This window comes from Rhamphochromis sp. 'chilingali' (assembly GCF_963969265.1).
Source record: "Rhamphochromis sp. 'chilingali' genome assembly, chromosome: 3".
NCBI lineage: Eukaryota > Metazoa > Chordata > Actinopteri > Cichliformes > Cichlidae > Rhamphochromis > Rhamphochromis sp. 'chilingali'.
The window spans coordinates 23,448,580-23,468,339 of NC_137931.1; the positions used below are offsets into that span (position 1 = coordinate 23,448,580).

The 19,760-nt window shown below is 41.8% G+C and overlaps 1 protein-coding gene across 13 annotated transcripts in view; it reads right to left on the reverse strand.

Moving 5' to 3' along the window:
- Positions 1–904: 904 nt before the first annotated feature.
- The window catches only part of LOC308393645 (nck-associated protein 5-like), a 201,243-nt gene continuing 182,387 nt past the window's right edge, over positions 905–19,760 (reverse strand). For all 13 annotated transcript variants that reach the window (XM_080877593.1, XM_080877594.1, XM_080877587.1 and 10 more), the window contains 4 exons: positions 17,322–17,443; positions 15,493–15,622; positions 15,193–15,368; positions 905–2,435 (listed from right to left, as the gene is read on the reverse strand). In XM_080877593.1, the coding sequence (XP_080733719.1) occupies positions 2,124–2,435; positions 15,193–15,368; positions 15,493–15,622; positions 17,322–17,443 (740 nt within the window). In that variant the 3' untranslated portion in view covers positions 905–2,123. The remainder of the gene's footprint in view (positions 2,436–15,192; positions 15,369–15,492; positions 15,623–17,321; positions 17,444–19,760) is intronic.

Consider the following 19,760-nt stretch of genomic DNA (forward strand, 5'->3'; position numbering starts at 1 on the left):
ATAAATACTGGACATCTAGAAAAATACACAAGTCCTCTTCAGACTCTCTTCATACAATATTAACAGTTTCATAGAAAAATCGAAAACACACAGTCGGCTCTGTTGATTAGCACCAGCTGGTCAAATTCCAGAGAGAAATGTGATAAAAAAAAAGTGATAAAAAACATTTTAGCGTGAGCTCTTATTGATCAAAATAATATTTTTACTTTTTTTAAAAACAACAAGAAGAAGAAGAACGCCCGAAAGAAAACACAAGACGCCAAACAGCAGACATTAAACAGGTTGAACGATTGGCAAACAATTTACATCTTTTTACTTTCTTTTTGTTCTTACTTGCATATATATCGATCAGCAATGCCCGTTCTGATATTAACTTATATTTTTTTAATATATACAACATAATATACAGCCACGAGAGGAAAGCTGAGGTTTTGGAGAGTTTGGGTGTGTTATGCTACATGAGACTACGTTTGGATGCTTGGAGAGCCATTTGTCTACGCTTTCCCGATGGCTGCGTTTTCATTTTTACAATCGACTTTAGTCCAGTATGTTCCCTGAGCTACGGGCGACGACACCTTATGTTTGCTTGTTTTATCTGTACCTGGTCTCATTAATTCATGTACCATGTGGAGTTTCAAAAATGGAGTTTTATGCAAATATTGCCCATTCTGCTTGTCGTGTTTTCTTTTATTTTACACATCTTTGTACAGTATTTGTTACAGTGCAATGATAAGAAGTACACCAGCATGGTGGGAGGAAGAGGAGGAGGGGTGGTCACTAATGATACAAACGTGTATTGCTGTCCAGTCCACCACACCCAAGCCAAACCTTTAAAAGTCCTGTTTTTTTTTCTTTTCTTTTTTAGGTTGAGGATTCATCCTCGCGTCTGTAGCTCTTCTAAGTGCTTCTTGTTGTAGGCAGAGGGGACCGGCACTCGTCCTTTCATGGCAGGGCTGTAACTGAGACAAGTCCTCTCCAAGATTAGCTGAAGGTTGAGAGGAAATCAAGAGCAGATCCAAACCAAAACCAAGACATTTTTGCAAGGCTGAGAAAAAAGAAGAAAATAAACACAAACTAGTGTTTAGGGTTGGGCGATAGGACAGTGACCGGCTCAGATGATTGGCGGTTGTATTATTGCGGGAGATTTTTGGCGTTTTAGTTTGCTAATTTTCTGCGTTGCAACCGTAGACAGTATAAAAGATGGATGTGGCTGTGGTAACATCACCCATTGGTTTCAGAAGTTCAAACTTCCGATGTTTTTAAACTGCAGTTGACGAGGGACGGACATGGCACACCCCGGATAATCGTTAAACTTCAAAGAATGTACAGAATGGACTTAAATATTTACTGAGTATGACCTAAATTAAGCAAGTGAGCTAATAAACTCATCACAAAAGTGTTTACTTATGTTGTCTCTGGATTATTTTCCCATAGACAACAAGTCTTTCTGGAACTACAGGTCTGCATTCCCTGGTGGTTATTAAAGAATAATGCAGGTTTAAGGCACTTCTGCATTGGCTTTATTTCTTTATTTATTTTGTTATACTCGGAAGTACGTCCACCTTTTATAATGTCGCTGTAAATAATTAACTCTAAAGTGCAATAGCTCCTTACTTTCTGGAGGTTTTATGAGCAAGAGTGGAAAGCTGTACACAGATATCAAAGTTTTTCACTGACATGCCAAATGTTCCTGGTTTTCTACCCTAATTGTTTGATAGAGTTGCTGTTATCCCATCTGTGGTTCCCAAAGTTTGGGCGTTTTCAATAAATAAATACAAACTTTTTAAAATGTCGGCTTTCCAAAACGATGCCACTTCAAATTGATAGTTTTTTAATTAATATATATTTTTAATTTGGGAATGGCTGCTTTAAGATGCTAAGGTGTACCTCAGTTTGCCAAAATAATTAGTTGTGGAGATGTGGCAGAAAATGTTAATGTATCGCCCAACCCTGTTAGGGGTAATCCCCTAGAAAAACAGATGTAATCTACCCAAAAATCCACTCCATATGTCCACTGTGTCGTTCAACCTCCAGCCAATCAAGGCATGATTTCCAATAAGAAGGACAGAATCTGAAAGAGAAATGTCTTGAAAACTGGACTCCATCTCTACAGCCCTGCTTTTTCAGACTTCGTTGGATCCCTGGCTGGTGCAGGAAGAGAAGCTGTCGTACAGCGAGTCGCTAAGGGAGCCCACGGGATCCACCCCGGGCCTGCTCGTGAAACTGGAGGAGGACGAGGCCTCGTCTCCTTTGAAGCAGCTCTCCCCGCTCTTCCCCCCGTCGGCGTGGCAGTCAGCTCTGCGGCCGCCCGAGCCCGTGTCCGGGTACAGGCTGCTGGAGCTGCTCTGATTCAGCTTGTTTAAGGACTCCAAAGAGAAGTTGAGAGAGAGCGGCTGGCTTGTGCTGACGGGCATCTTCTCCATGGGAATCTCTTTCTGCAGAGAGAAAGGAACATCTGTTAATGAAGAGCAAATACACGCTAGTTCATGTTACGGTAAATGCTGCAGTGTGAACTTTTTGCGCTGCCCTGTCTCTACTCTAACAACAGTGAGTACGACAGTGATCTATATTGAGATTTTTGTCACGCTCAACGACCAAATGTACGTCTTGGGTGCTGGCAGGCATTCATCGCAGGGAATTTGGTCCCCTCGGCACTCTTCCTGCTACATTAACTGTGCCATTCAACGTTATTATTTCTTTTGCATTACCTCTGACCATCTGCTTTGTAGGAATACATTAGTAAAAAAGCTGCTGTTTGTTAACACTGCTTCAATTAGCAGGAGTGGTTTCATCTCTTAGCTGATGCCAAAATGTGCCAGACCAAGAAACACACCTTTAGCTAACTCAGCTACAAAAACTGTAAAAGCATGCATTAGCCGTCTGCTTCACTGTCATATGACCCATTGCCACACAATCACAGAGTAAAATAATCCCTTCAGAGGGAAAGCAACACAACACATACACCTAAAAATAGTCTGTTCTTATTCATAATGTACCTGCTTCCCAGTATCTTTTTAATGCGTGTCTCAAAAGACACTTTAACAAGGTAGTTACTGTACCCCTCAGCATCAAAACACCTCCTCAGAGGCTGTAAACAACTTTATTTCTGCAACAAATAAAGCCTGGGAGCACAGCAGCTATCTTCATAGGTGCTTTTTGCAGGGGTAAGTACACAGAGGAGTAGCTGCAGGGGCTGGACAACCTCTAGGGACCCTCCAAACCTGGACCGTTTAGCATTTAGCTGCGAGCTGTAGCTCCCTTCGGACATAAATCCAGAACTACTTCACACAAGGAGCACAAACACATACGCCACTGAACTTTATTAGCACAATTTGGCCCGTGCAAACTCTTACTGCAAGGGTCACGCACACACAGAGATCTTTAAAAGTTCCCCTTAATATGAAGGTCTCATCTGCCTCTTATCACACTGAAAACGTGATCACATTTGTCTTACTTAGCCATAAATACATGCTTTCACAGCCTTTATTACAAAAGTTCCACCTAAATAAAAACCAAAAGGGTTTGATCGAATAAGTCATAAAGCAAGGAATTTCTCCTTTTTATCAAAGAGGCCACAACGAGAAAAGTTTAATTTGGTTATTTCTGATTTAACAGTATGTAAAAGTGGGCGACCTAAGGAGACATTAGCTCACCTTTTTTGTTTACTCTGTAAAAATGTCTATGTTCATAATGCTGCTATATCCCAGCCTAATTAATATACTGTAGGGTGAAAGCTTCACATGAGCCTGTTGCTGTTAGTCTGGTCCACAGGGTTGACATTTCCAGCCACAGAGCAGGAGCAGGCTCATAGCATCAATCTACAAGAAGCTGAAGTCACGTAATTTTGAACTGTAGCAGGAAGTACAGTGTCCCTTTATGTAAGCACAGCTGTTAATTAATTAATTAGTCCTGTTGTCTGTGAAACCATTGATTGAACAGCTTATTTTAATTTATTTTTTTATTATTTATATTTTTAATTCATTCTAAGGTCTGTATGTAATGGAAGTGTGTCCATTTAGGGTTTCTTCTATTTCCTGCTGCAGCCTGATCTAGCATGTTTTTCTCCTTATCAAGTAGCCTCATCTCTTATCTTATCAAAATATTCCACCTTTGGTGATGTGGTGCTTCTGTAGATGTATGCAGTGACAGCTTACTGACTAAATGACATACCGCTGAAACTGGATTTCTTTCTGTGAGACATAGCAGGCTGTTCGTGCTCGATACAGGGATGTCACTGCTCTATAGTGAAACATTAGTGAAGTCTTCTCAGTTTCTCTTACTAACAACCTAATTACATTCACGTGCCAACCCAGGTGTAAACTATGTCATGATGAGGAAAGGATTGAGAGGGAAGAGAGGAAATCATTTGCCTCTAAATGCAGCAGGTCTCATAAGAGCATCAAATCCTGGAAGAGTTTTAAACATGCAAATGTAAAAGAAAATGCCTGAAAAGTTCAACAGGAAGGCTAAAAATGAAAGTAATCACCTCATATTGTGACTGACGCCGAATCAACACAAAACCCTAACATCCCATCGAGGCCCATTAATCTGCACGGTGACCTTTGTTGGGAGGCGGAGTCATCATAAATTTGTAAAGAGGTCGGAATCAAAAGAAATATTAAAGGAAAAATGTGCCCAGAGGTGACGTGTGACTCACATCTGACACACAGGAGCAGCTTTTTTTTTTTTTTTTTGCAGGTGCGGAGGTTAACTTCCAAATTAAAAACAGGTGCTGAATGCAGATTAGACCGGACGAGTTTTAATTCGACACCCACGCGTGCTTTTTCATAGCTTTCCTATTTTTGTGTCAGATTTTTGTCAGCTGTACAAAAAAGAAAAGACCTGTCGTTAAACCGCCTCGGGGCAAAGAAAAGAGTGCACAACGTGAATCTGTGATTAGCTGTGCGACAGTGAAAAACAGTCTTCAGATGCTGATTCTCTCAGCCAGCCTCCATTCGTCACAAACAAGAGGAGAGAAAAGAAAGGGGGGTTGGCTGTGCCATCGCTGATTGGGTTTGATTTCGGAGGAACACAATTACCAGCAGATCGAAGCTTCCCGGTGCAGGTCTCTGTACCACCTGCGGGCGCAGCCAAAATGATGGCTCCACACATAACTCAGGCTCCAGGCGGACGTCTCAGTGAGAGCTTCCTTCTTGAAAACACGAGGGCCCGAATCAGCAATTGGTTCTGCATCACATGCCAGTAATAGGATGTCTAAACTCAAATTCAGCAGACCTGCTTGCTACAAAAGCTGAGTGAAAGGGTCTTTTATTAAGGCTCAAGCAAGAAACATTTTTTTGTTTTCCCCTGCTGTTATGTATTTTTCCCTTTTTACGTTAATATTCTGAGTCGTACAGATGTTACACGTCTATGCTTTAGATCTGTAATCCTTCAGATTTCTCATGAAGTCAAACTAATTGTATGCACACTGCTATACTTAGTAGCTTTTAATGACCAAAATTGTAATAGCCACACTCTGTAAATAAAAGATGGAGCTAGTAACAGTTGCCATCTTGGAGTCCCCAGGGAGGGGGGGGGGGGGGTCGCCTTTACTGGAATGAGAACACATCAGCAGCCACAGGTCAGGCAAAATAATGACTTTACCTTCTAGGGAGGCTGATGAGAGCCAAACCGCTCCAACAGCTGCTCATCACCTTCTACACATGCACAACAGAGAGCATTCTCATAGCCTGCATGACAGCCTTGTATGGTAGCTGCACCAAAGGTGACACAAGCATGTTGTGAAAGCAGCACAAACAAAAACAAAATCATAAAGAGGGCCAAGCAAAACCATGAAGACAACACACCCCTCGGACGATGGTCTGTATTTGTATAGCACTTTTCTAGCCCCTAAGGACCCCAAAGCACTTTACACAACCAGTCAGCCACCCATTCACACACTGGTGATGGCAAGCTACATTGTAGCCACAGCCAACCTGATGCGCACTGACAGAGGCGAGGCTGCCGGACACTGGCGCCACCGGGCCCTCTGACCACCACCAGTAGGCAACGGGTGAAGTGTCTTGCCCAAGGACACAATGACCGAGACTGTCCAAGCCGGGGCTCAAACCGGCAACCTTCCGATTACAAGGCAAACTCCCAACTCTTGAGCCACGACCGCCCCGATCTGTGTTCAGGCTCCTATGACTATGGCAGGCGCTTTAAAACTATCCAAACACATACAGACCGACCGAAACACAGCTTCCTCCCCATCTTAACACGACCCCACAGTAACTATGCATGAACCTCATGTGCAGTTTCACCTCCTTATGGGGATTTTATATTATGCAAAAAAACTCATGTAAAGTGCTCAGCATCATACCATTACAACCCTCATGTATCTGTTAATTAGTCAGTAAGCTATGTTTAAATATGGTATTTATTGTCAGTAATTTTGTTATGCTGGGATATTGACAATGAAGAATTTTTCTGTCTAGTGACAGTGATGCTGAGATGAGCTGTTTAGGGCGTGTGAACTTTTCTGTCAGTAAGTGCAACTGTTTTTGCTGCTGTTAGCCTCTGTTAGCTGCTGTTAGCCTCTATTAGCCACCGTTAGCTTCTATTATCTGACATTAGTGAAACTGTCTTCAATTGGATTGGACTTAGACACTTAGTGAATAAACTCACCAAGGATTTGAGAATGTAATCAAACTGTTATCAGAGGGAAAGTGTGGTTTTTAGGACTCTCAAGCCTAACATTAGCTGGCATAATGTTAGCTTATAACCAGCTGTTGCTGCTGTTTAGCGAGCTCATTGTCAGATGTCCAGAGACAGGAGCATCACATGTCTAATGTGCTGATAATAACAGTATCAGGAATAAATGAGTATATTTATCCACATTTTTGCATGTTAGTGTTCAGGACATTGAGGATAACATTTTATTAAAATGTTGTTTGCGTTTTCTCTTTCCTTTGCATTCTTTGGTGGAGAGGACACGTTCTCATATAATAAAACATTGGCATGACGCCTCATATTTTGAGTCTGCAGTTGCAGTTTGTTAGAAAACATAATTACACACTAATCAGTGCATATTTATAACTATATTATTCTTGTTTTTCTATTTAATAAAGCAGCTGATGCAAAGCAGTTGGTCCAGAAGTAAACTCTGAGGTTGAAAATTGCAACGACTGCCATTTACTGACATATCAGTGAGTGTCAAACGTATGGCTATGCTGGTATATACATGCATGGTTCATCATTATATATTTATATGTAGATGATGCTTTAATACTGCATAACTTGGAACCTTAATACGATTAAAATGGGTGGCTTAAAGGAGCCCTCATCTAGTTTAGTTTAGTTTCGTAACAGGCTGCAAACATGTTTATTTCTCCTGAATAGTATGTATTTTTAACAGGAATGTATATGGAGGATTGACTTGCTTCTTTTGACTGGTTTATTAAAGATATAACTTGCAATAAGATGACAAATATTATTATCTGCACTGTAAACCAATTAGCAAACCTTCCTGTCACCACGAGCCAAGATTGAGAGCTCAAGGACTTTGACATAGATGTTATTTGTTCATCCTCAAAATAAAGCAACAAGTCCACTGCTGGCATTTAAGTTTGCTGAAAGGATGTGATGAGAAAAAAAATTAATAGAAGCAGATCTGTATTCAGCACATGGAGGCATTATGAAGCGAGATTTGTGTTAATACTAACAAAACAATTTTTTTCCCATGTTATCTGCAAGAAAATCAGAGCAGCTGTGGACAGACATCAAGCTGGGTGTTGAATGGTTATTAGAAACTATTCATGGCCAGTTTCAATGACGTGAAAGTGTATTCAGTGTGAACTGTGCTGAAAGGAGGCAACAAATCACAAGTTTGGTCAGTGTCAGGTTTGAGAAAAGTTTGGAGGGAGAAGTAATTGGAAAACTCATTGGGTGGATGCCGTAGGCATCCACACTATTGAGATCCTGTTTCTCTTTATTCTTTATCCTTTATTATTCTAGTTGCTCCGTTTCTTTGCCGCTTAACTACTCCCTCAGTTTTCAGCCGATTTTTACCATTCAAACTCTAAACTGTTCTGCTATTTCTGCTTTCGACTGCTATATCTTTTGGTACTTATTACTATTATACTTTTTAAAATATTACACTTTTTTCCTTTAATTTGTCCCATTGAAATGAATGGGAAACTTCTACAATTCTGCTAAAACTTGCTTGTCTTTGAAACTTAACTACTTCCTCATACTTTCACCTAGAAACTCCATTCAAACTTTAAAACGTTCTCAGATGATTGGGCTATTCCTGTGTGATTCAGCTTTTTCATATCTGTTACCGTTTTCATGTAATGACTCTTTAAGTTTTCAGTTACAACTTTGTGATTTTTCAGAAAATACATGTGTTGCTATGGTTGCTATGCAATTAACTCCCACTGCACACTCGTCCGTTCTGAATTTTCTCTTCATGTCTGAACAACTCCTTGCTACTCGCTCAATTTCCACTCAACTTCCACAAATTATACATCAAAACGTAGGTATTTTTGCTGGCTTTAAGACAGTGTCACTATAATTATTGTGAGAGTTACGTTTTTTTCACAATTTGCCTCGAAGTGACACATGGTCTAAAAACTCCCCATTCAAAGTCTATGGGGAGGTTGTGAAACTCAGAGCTGAAATACTGAAACTGAAGGCATTTTCAAATCGTCATATCTCCTTAACGAAGCAAAGTTAAGACATGAGGCTTGTCCCTGTATATCTTCAGACACTCCTGACACTCACAATTCAAGAATTATTTTCTCACCTATTACCGTTCTGAGATGAGTTAGACTTGTTTGAGGGGTGGAAATCTGTCCTCCTCTCATTTTTCAAATTCCGAAAATGAAGCCGTTTCTTCTCTCGTCATATCTCCGCGACGGAGATACAAAGAGCTATGTAAATCGCAGTCAAAGTACACCAAAGTCCGCTGATTCACCCAGTGCAAGAATTATGCTTCTATCCCACCTAGTTTTTGAGTTACACGACGTTTTGTAACTCCAAAAAACGGCGTTTTTCGCGTCTCACCGCGATCTAATTCTGACTCCTCATCACCCTTTTTTTCAAAGCGCCCGCCCCCTTAGAGGTGGCGCGATTGGTAATGACACCGCTCTTCAGACCAGAGGTCGTGGGTTCGATTCCACCTTGGCCCACATGTTTTTTTTTTAACTACAAATTTATACACTATCACAGACCGGTAATTCATATTGATAATTTATTACAATTCTGCAAAGTTTAATGATTTTAGCAGCTTTTCTAATATGGACCTCAGATTCTGGTTAACAGTCTATGGCAGAAATACATACAAGTACACAGCCTGATGAAGCAGACAGAAGCAGTACCTCTGATTGGTTCCGCAGTTTCACCTCTTATCAGCACAAATCTCACCCTCTTCTGCTGTTTTCACCTCTTTTCTGCTAATTTGAGCTTCTGTTCCACAGTGCACTCAGCCTCTTCTGCTGTTTTCATTAGAATTTTAAGCTTTTCCACCTTTTTTCAGTTACGTGAGAACCAGTTTGGCTCAATGAGTAGCTGAAAAATATCAGCCTCTTCTGCTGTTTTAGCAGGATTTCAGAGTTCAGCTTTTTCACTTGTTTTAAGCACAAATTTCAGTTTCTTTACCTCATTTCACAACAAAGTTCTTCCTCTTCACCTCTTTTCTGCTAATTTGAGCTGCTGCTCCACAGTGCACATTTTCCCTCTCATCATATCTTTGCTTGTGACCAGAACTCATTTGGCTCAGAGGGTAGGGCATCTGTCGTGAGACCCGGTGGCAGAGGTTCGAATCCTACCTGTGACAGCTGCTACACATGTTCACTGCTTGCATGCGCTCTGCTTTCTTGACACTCTCCAGTGTGTCATTACACATACAGCCATCTTCAGCAAGCACTTCTGCTTCTACACTTCTTTTCAACTCGGCTTTTTGCTTCTTTACCTCTTTTCAGCAGAAATTATTCCTCTTCACCTCTTTTCTGCTAATTAGAGCTCCTGCTCCACAGTGCACTTAGCCTCTTCTGCTGTTTTCATTAGAATTTTAAGCTTTTCCACCTTTTTTCAGTTACGTGAGAACCAGTTTGGCTCAGTGAGTAGCTGAAAAATATCAGCCTCTACTACTGTTTTAGCAGGATTTCAGAGTTCAGCTTTTTCACTTGTTTTAAGCACAAATTTCAGTTTCTTTACCTCATTTCACAACAAAGTTCTTCCTCTTCACCTCTTTTCTGCTAATTTGAGCTTCTGCTCCACAGTGCACATTTTCTCTCTCATCATATATTTGCTTGAGACCAGAACTCATTTGGCTCAGAGGGTAGGGCAGCTGCCGTGAGACCCGGGGGCAGAGTTTCGAATCCTACCTGTGACAGTTGCTACACATGTTCCCTGCTTGCATGCGCTCTGCTTTCTTGACACTCTCCAGTGTGTCATTACACATACAGCCATCTTCAGCAAGCACTTCTACACCTCTTTTCAACTCATCTTTTTGCTTCTTTACCTCTTTTCAGCAGAACTTCTTCTGATTCACCTCTTTTCTGCTAAATGTTTAGCCTTTTCACCTCTTATTAGCACAATACTAAGCAGCTTCTGCTAATTTCACCAGAATTGTCAGTCTCTCCACCTCTTCTTTGTAAGAATCAGTTTGGTCCAGTAAGGTGAGACGCCGCCTATAGATCAGAAAGGCCAGGTTCGAATCTCGCTCAGGGCAATGTTTTTTGTTTTTTCAACTTTTTCTGCTTTTTTCAGCAGAAATCTTCAGCGTAAGGTATCCACACAGCATTTTCGCAGGAAATGCAATTTTTTCTAGTTTTCTATTGTTGCTGACAGAATTTCAGCAACTTCGTGTCCGTGCATCGTGTGATTGTAGCGTCTGGGTTACTTTACAATGAGGACAACAGTGGTGGTGGGAGGGGAAATGCTAATATAACTTATTTATTGTCTCGGGCTATGTGTTGTCTTTGCTGTCACCACTGCGCGAGTAATTTGATCGCGGGCCAGTGTGGTGAAAGTGCGATGGCGGCTTCTCGCTTTCTATTTCGGGGTCTTTTCCATCTGACTCTGGCGATGCTATCAGCCTGACAGTGACACAGTGGGAAGCGCATATTCCTGCTGCTGATATTTATTTGTACACTGATGCAGTTTTGGTTATCTAGCAGCCTTATTTCAAACTGCATGTCAACTGAAATGTTCCCCTAACCCTCACCATGTAATTACTGCCCAAGGTAACAAGCTGTTCCACGCTTGAGGAGTCTGCTGATTTGTGCTACACAGAAGGGTTTTGTTTGGACCTGGGCCACAGGAATATCACCAATGCCACACCTTGGCACAAGTTCTGATGCTGTTTTCCTGCAGCAATATCCCAGACAAAGCGTGGAAATAAAGGGGGGAAAGTAATGAGTAAGCAGGAAAAGCAATAAAAGCACAAAAGTTCATTCAAGGAGGACAAAAACAAGACAGAAGGAGACAAAGGAAACCTGTTTAGAGCGAAAGCGGGCAAAGTCAACTGGGAAGAAAGACAAAGAGAGTTGTATGGGAGACAGAAATAGAGAGGGGCAAAACTGAAGGGGAAGAAAGGCAAAGACACGTGGGAGAAAGAGAGACTGGGAGGAAGGAGAGGATAGAAAGGAGAAGGGGGTGGGGGGCGCCGTTAGCGGGGCTGTCAGGTGCTGTCAGGATGATGAATGGGAGGCCAGCATGGGCTGTGAGGGCCCTGATGGGAGCCGCTGAGCTTTACATCACTCGCCTGAGTGTTTGTGAAAGGTTATTAAAGGCGCTTAAATCACGGGGCTCTGACACAGGCCCGCTACCAGCCACCAAACTTCCCCAAACTAAAGCCGGTGACAGTCAAATGCTCCCGAGCCACGACAAAAGGAGAGCGGCCGCACAGGTGTGGACGTGCACAACCAGGGGTGAGGAGGTGATGACACTCGGATAGATTGTCTTTTTCAGAGGAATAATGCGGGGTAAATGGGTTCAGAAGCAGTCATCCATCATTACGGTCGGTTCACGGCTGACGAATAAGGTTATTGTTGACACGAATGCTTATTTTAACGCAGAAGTTTGAAATCAGTGGAATTAGCTGCTAGTAAAATCACAGCAAACGTACACAGTGCGATAGGATGCTTCAGTAAGTGGGTTCCCATCGGAGTAAGTAAATTTACTATGCAGCAGTAGTAAGGTGGAGTCAAACTTTACAGGTTAAATTTTACAGCTGCTCTTTTTTTATTTGTATTTTGGGTTTTTTATTGGTGCTTTGTCTAAAAACTGTAAGTTTACAATACTATTTGTACCTAAGAAAAAGTTTAGACAAACTCAGGTGTGCTGTTGTTGCATTTGAAACACCTTTTACCTTTTATTAAAGCTAATCAGACTTCCTCTTCATCTGGATTTGTCTCCCTGGGTTTGAAAAGTCACATTTTACACGGACTGGTACTTCCACTCACCGGTGACTTCATTAGGTACGTGTGTTTAACTGCTCATTAATCCAAATACCTAGTCAGTACCAGCCAATCACAGGGCCCACGCATGCATAGATCCATCCTGTCTTGTAGCAATAGACATAATCAAACTCAGTTGGTACTAAAGGCGTACTAAGAAACTTTAAGCACTTTGTCTAACATTCGTTCGAGGAGTTCTAAATTGGGACCAACTTGGGGTCAGTATCTCGCTCAAGGACAGTGTGACATGCAAACTACTAACCTTTGGATTAACAACAACCAGCTTTACCTTGTGAGAAACAGGACTTGAGATGTAAGCTAAGGGTAGCAGGAACAGATATCATTCGTCACATTATTTGGTTAGCCTAGCAGACAGGTGTGGATACTTGCGTTGGCACCCATCTTCCAGTGAAAGCAGCCAGGCTCTTAAATTGGGGGAAAATTGGTTAAAACCATAAAAACAGTTTTTAGCTGCTGGGTGGAAAGTTGTTTATTTCCTCTGTAAAACTGGAAGTCTATGGGGAACGAGTCATTTTCAGAGCCAGTAGAGAAACTGCAGTTTCTGAAATGTCGTTGTTTTTGTTATTCATGTATGGAAGTTGCTGCTTTATTTGAACTTTTTGCAGTAAACATGACTACCATAATACGAATAGCAGAAAAATACGACACATTTCATACCAAACGCAAAGTGTCTTGAAATTAGAGTTAGAAACCTGCAAAGTGGTCTACAAGTAAATTACTCCTCATGACAGTGTCAGCTATTATTGAGGAAGCTGTTTCTTTAATCTCTTGGATCAGTTCATAAACCTCCAATGCTATGACACACAAAGCCATTGATCCCAAGTGGTAGCAGCTAACACTCATTATCGCTGTATTACTGTACAATGGAGGCCTATTGATAAACTGCATTTGGGGCCATTGCAGCTTTGGTCCTAAAGTACGTGCTCAAAAACACGTGAATATTAGAATTAGGCACATCCACAGACTAATATAATCTCACAGCTGTGAAACAATACTAAGCAGCTTTTTAAAGAAAGTTGAGCAGCTTTATGACAGCAAGTTTTCACGGGTTTCACTCTGACAAGGCGTGCTTCTTGGGTGTTTCAGGGGTTGAACTTCTGACCTCACATTATTGCAGCAGTCCCTGTAAGTGTTGCAAGCCAACACTCAACTGGGAAACGTAGCCTTGCGCATCCAATTACATGACAGGCAGGTCTGAGGATGAGACAAACACAGCCTTGCTTGTCCTGTTTGAGTCCGTTGCGTGTGGGCTAATGGAGCTGTGCTTGCAGCTTGGCCGCACAGCGTCACTTCAAAAGCTTCCCGTTCGATGCTTTGCCTGTCCACCGGGACTCGGATCGGAATCAGAAATCTCTCTCTTCCTGTTTCCTCGCTTGTAGTTCGAGTGGAGTCGCTGAACTTTGCTTTGTTAAATGGCGAATCGGCCTCTGTACAATAATGTAATACTTGATCGAAACGCTGCTTTTGCTTGACTTGGCAGAGTCAGCAAACTGACCTCGGAGCTTAGGGGGATTCATTTGTGCTCGAGTGCCGCTCTCAGGACACTCGGGTGTGTGTTTACTTGCTGAATCACCCTGGACTCACTGCATCACCTACACCCAGCGCAATTTGTCATAATAATCTGCAGCATGGTTCAGATGGAGGCTGCATGTGCACAACAAAACTTGACTGTTTAATGGTGGGAATGAGATCTAAATTCGAAAAAATGTTTATTTTTTCTAATTTGTGGGTGTAAATGATTACAAATAGATTCGATCTGATCTCATTTTAAATTCCAAGATGACTTCAGAGGTCGAGAACCAGCCCACACCATAAATTGAGATTTTTCTCCCCCATCTCTAATAGACAATAGTTTTTCTTAAAAAGTCGTGCTGACTCAGGCCTTTTTTTTTTAAATTATGGATTTTTATGTCAGGGCTGCTGCTGCTGGGGCAGGCGCACTGTAAGAGAGTTTGTCCCAGAGAGCCGGCATATTGCAGGCTGCAGGCCATTTCATGGTCTCTGATTCTAATTTGTCATTCAGCAGCGTTAAATACTTGTAGGCAAATACCCGCTGACACAAGAGGGTGAGGTGATCGAAAGTAATTAGGCGGATTTTTTCCGTGAAAATCTGTAAACGATTCCAAACGGCCGAAGAGAAAAACCTTGGGAGCGCAAACAACTCTATCGGGAAGAAAAAAGAAAAAACCTTGGATTTTTAGTGACTTTGAAAGAGCTCTTGTGCTTTGGGAGTCTGACCATCTGAGGAGTCTCCTTGCCGAAGTTTGCGACATACGAGAATCCTAACGGTCCAATTTATTCTTCCTCCCTCTGCCTCCGCTGCAAGGAAAGCGAAATTATGCATCTTCCATCCTGGGAAGACTTTCATTGAGGTCAGGCGCCGTTTTTCTGACTCAATACTCATCCTCTTTATGCTGCATAAAGAAGCATACATCTGGGAGCTGCATGGCTTTTAACACTTTAAAGTGCCTCTTTTTGGGCTACGCTAAGAGCCAATTGATTTATCCTAGAACAACAAACACAGGGCGTAGTGCATTTTCTCTTTCTAATGGTATTCTGAGGCCTACCAATCAATAATAACTATTAATATACAGAACATTCACCCGCTAAATTGAAACACTTAGAAAGTGACCTACTGGACGGCTTCCTTGACAGGAAAGTTTAACACGAATAAAATGCTTGATGGGAATCGGCAGCAAGCCTGTAAAACAGCTGTTAATGAGCGAATCTGATTAGCGGGGAAACAATGAGGAGTTTGAATACTCACACTGAGTCTGTCTCCAGCTTTTCCATCAAGGGCCGACTCCTTGTGCAGCAGGTTGTACTGCGAAATCTTCCTGCTGTCCTTCTCCAGGTGCGAGAACATGTCGTGTTGGTAGTAGTCCATGATTGACAAGGATTTTTCCACACTTCTTCTCTTCAGGGTGTCCTCATTCTGCTCGACTAGAAACACAGGAAACAGATTCACAAAAAAGGCATTTTTTGTTAAACTTGATCCAACTTCTACAAAAGATAAAGACTGAGGAAGCTTCATGAAAGATTCAGCGACTACAACTTTCAACCACACCTGAGTCATTCCTCTTAGCTCTGTTGATCAGGGTCTTTTGCGGCGAGCCCAAAGTGCTTCCCGTCCCCTCGGGTTCAGTCTCAGTGTCGCTGCTGCTGCCTGAGTACGTGCACACTCGCAAGGCTCTTTCCTATTCATGGACAACAAAAAAGTCATTTTAAAACAGAGACATAACGCGCCTTCAAAGCCATACGAGTGCTATTATGCAGTCTGGTTTTTGCACAGAGAAGATACCAGGAAAAAACTTTAAATATAGCCCTCATGACTAAGTTAACTTTTTGCAAAGCAAAGTGGTGTTTAAGCTTCTCTCTTTTTTAGTTCAGTAGCAAATTTAGTTATTCATATGTAGATACCTACAGTTTTGAGAAAGTTTACTTTTAAAAGTTATTTGCAACATTATAAAACAGTCGGTAATGTTACAGAGTCACAAAGGCCTGGAGACCGGCTGGGAGCCATAGATCCCAATCCCAAAGTGTCAAAGTGTCCCCTTAGCAACTATACTAACCCTATAAATGGAGCGGAGCGGTCAGTAAGCCTAGAAAAGCACCATTTGAATCCCAGGTCTATAAGACCTCAGTCACACAGGTCTAGAGTTTGGTCAACAACCCCCCTGGCAACCAAGAATAACTTTGTTGGCAATTGGCTGCTGAAAGTTGCTTTCTAGGTGAAACTAGTTGCAAAGAGGTTTACTGTGCTTGGGGAGTAACCTCCTTTTAATTGCTTTGGTCTCTAGTGGTTGCAACAGTTGCCAACTAGTCTGCAAGCACTTCTCAACTACTTGCTAAATGGTAGTGAAACTGTGAAAAGTGTGACACAAACCAGAAACAGAGACTATTAACTGTCAAATAAAAAGCCTTCTGAAACGTAAGTGAGGAGAATACGCATTTTTCACTCATGACTGGAGGTTGCCACGAGGTTGCAGACCAGTCTCTGGGCCTGTGTGATCTTACCTGCTGAGGAGAGCAAAGTCTACAGTACTTTTGGGTTATTCTTTTTCTTTTAATTTTCTTCCTGTGCACCTTGGACATGGACTAACTGCAGAAACATCTGATTCTAAACACACTTTAACCAGTGAAGTGATTGTGTGAGTATCTGTACACTGCACATCATGCTGTAGATATTGGCCAGATTTCTTTGATCTCAATGGGACTGGTTAAATAAAGGTAATAATTAGCTTGTGCATGTTGGTTATGTTGTCAGATTGGAGTATATCCTACCGGACTTCTACATCTGAATGTATTCTCCTCTACCACATAATCAGCAACAAGCTAATTAATCCCCCTTGGAGTGACAGTTTCAGCTGACCTAAAAGCTAGGCACTGATGCTCTGTAGCTGCAGCACGGCCATCATTATTTTTCTCAACACACACACACTGCATTTCACTGTGATGCAGTTATTGTCTCCTTTCAACTATATATTCAAAATAAAGTGAATACTTCCATGAAGAAAAGGCTGTCTTTTCTGCCATCTCACTAGCTTAGCAGCGCTAAAGAAACGCATTAAAAAACTGTAACTGCTTAATTCAAAAGCAATTAACTGCAACAAAAACAGATATTTCTAAGAAGCTCCTTCACAACACGTTACCCTCAACAGTTGGTAAGTATACAGCCTCCCTGGTGACATTAGTGGGAAAAATGCTAGTGTGTGGCCACCACTTTATTACCTCATTCCTCAAAAACAAGCAATGACCATTTTCAACTCTGCAGCTAATGAAAGAATTTCATCTTTGAAACTGTGTAAAGTTTGAGACAGTGTCTGGGTATCTCTCGAGTCCCTTTAAGAACCACAAATATGTCAACTTAGACTAAGTGTAATGTAAACGACTTACGCCCAGCATATCATGGTCCTTGGATTTCATCTTCCTCTCTGCTTCTGTCTCTTTGTCCTCAGTGGAACCTGAGATGTTGCTGCGTGGGGCACAAAAACTCAACCTCTTTGTCTGGATTGCGTCTAGAAATCGGGGGATATAAAAGAGAAATGAGGCAGGAGGTTTATAACAAACATGATAAGACGGTGATGAAGGTGATGAAGGTGATGTGGCGAACACTGACCACTGAATTTTACAAGAAGATCTGAACTAACATATGACCAAGTGGATTACCTATGCAAACAGAGCGTGGAATATCCACTGGCAACTAGATACACGCAGGATTTTTGAGTATTTGAAAAATCATTAAATTATAAGTGATCAAATAGGTTATGCAACTACTTTTTCTCTTAAAATTGATATATTTGCTGTGCTAATCGATGTGCCTGATAGTGTGTAATGTGCCACTGCTGCCAAAAAGTGGTAATAATTCAACTAGAGGCTGTTCAGCGACAAAACAGAAGCGGAATGGTTTGTTAGCCAGCTAAATGCTACCGCACAAACAGGAGAAACAGCTGTAAAGCTAGCAAGTCAGAAGTCTACCACGACAGTCATTTGAGGAACAGTCAAATACTTCAGAGCGACAATCGAAAAGGACTTTTACTTATAAACTACAAACTGCAACATATTTGGACGTAGGGCAGATAGACGTGGGAGTGGAGCAGGGAAAGACCACTGTAATTCTCGTGGTAATTTCTCCTTGAGCTGACAGGCTGATGAAACACGGGATGAGTACATCTTGTACATCCATTCAGTCGAAACCTATCCAGCTGGCTACAAACCCATTTCCCATTCGCATATCTGAATGAAACATTAACAGCGTCCACCCTGTGACTGCTCCATCCACAACTCCTGGCAGCCAACAGAACAGCTTTCAGCTGTCATCCCCAAATGACGTCGGGCCGTCTTATTATCACTCTACCCAGTGCTGTCAGACGCCAGTTTAATTGTCTCGCATTCAGAAACCTCTCTTTCAGCTGCATTACAATAACGGGCTGCTTTTGGCTCGTGTTCTGTCTCCATCTGAGAAATCTGCATGGAGATCATAAAAGTCCTTTCCCCTTCTTCCTCTCACCCATTACGAAACAAACAATGTGACAGACGTTCTGTCTGTTCAGGTATCCTTTGCTTTTTTTGAATTTTTTATAATGATGAAGGAAAGGACAAAGAGGTAAAACCTGTGATAAAGACGCACAGCTTACTGTTAAGGCTTTCATAATCAACTTGTTTCACAGGGAAGACTCAACAGGAGCCACTTTATGTTTGTAGTTTTGCCTCAGATTCCTGCCTCTGCAGTGACACCGCAGCACTGGGGTGAACGAGATGCCGCCTAATGTCTTGTAAGCATAAATCTCCGGGTGTGAGCGCTCATCCCTGCATGTTATTGTAGCTTTAATTAGCCATCTGATTGCATGCTACCCTCCGCAGTTCTGCCGTGCATCATGGCCGACGCCGAGGCAGAAGGTGCTTTATGATCTATGGCTGCGGTGACGTGCCTATCTAATTGCATTTGTTGGTTTTCCTCGGGGAGTGGGAGTGTATGGCTTTCTACTATCTCAACTGAGTATCAGATGTCAGTGTTGATGCATTAGTCTCTGAATTAGCTGAACAAACAAGGTTCTTCTTTTAATCAGAGTTTAATAAACCAAACGGCTTCCTCTTGTCTGCTCCTCGGGAGCCCTTGAGCAGTCAGGAGGAAAATGCATTAACATAAAGTACAGTGACATTCAATACTTCACTTAACTTCCTGAAAGGTAAATAAGCTGTCTGAGGCTTTCGAGCCTAGGCTTTTTGTCCATCAAACATGATAATGGTAACGTTTACAGGCATGGATTTAAATTTATTTCCACTGTGACCTCGATGGAAAACATGAATAGCCTGAAAAGCACAATGAAAAGCACTGTTCTTTCTATTGTGGTGCCACATCCTGGCAGCTCTGATGACCTTCAAGTTAATTTAAAGAAAAAAAGTGCTGTAAAAAACTAACAGTACAAAGCACTGATGAGTATCAGTGATATATTAGATTAATAAAGCCAGACATCTATTATCTGTAAGATATAAATGAGGCTGGCACCTTTGCTTTGATTTAAGAAGCACTGCAAGTTGTAAATGTAATGCTTATACAAGCGAATGCACAAGCTAGGGTTACTGCAGGTAGATATACTGCAGAAACTCATCAACCATCACTTGTAACATTGAAGGAAACTCTTCAGAAATGAAACTGCTGTCATTGTAGTGGATTTGTTCATTTGGCCTGAAAGGCAGATTGACTAGGAATCAAATATTCATCCAAGAGATTCACAAACTAGCCAGCCATATTTACTTGGCTGATATTTTGGTTAGGTGTTTAATCCAATACCGATGCACTCATGTCAGTGTAACAACACGAGTAGCTGGGTG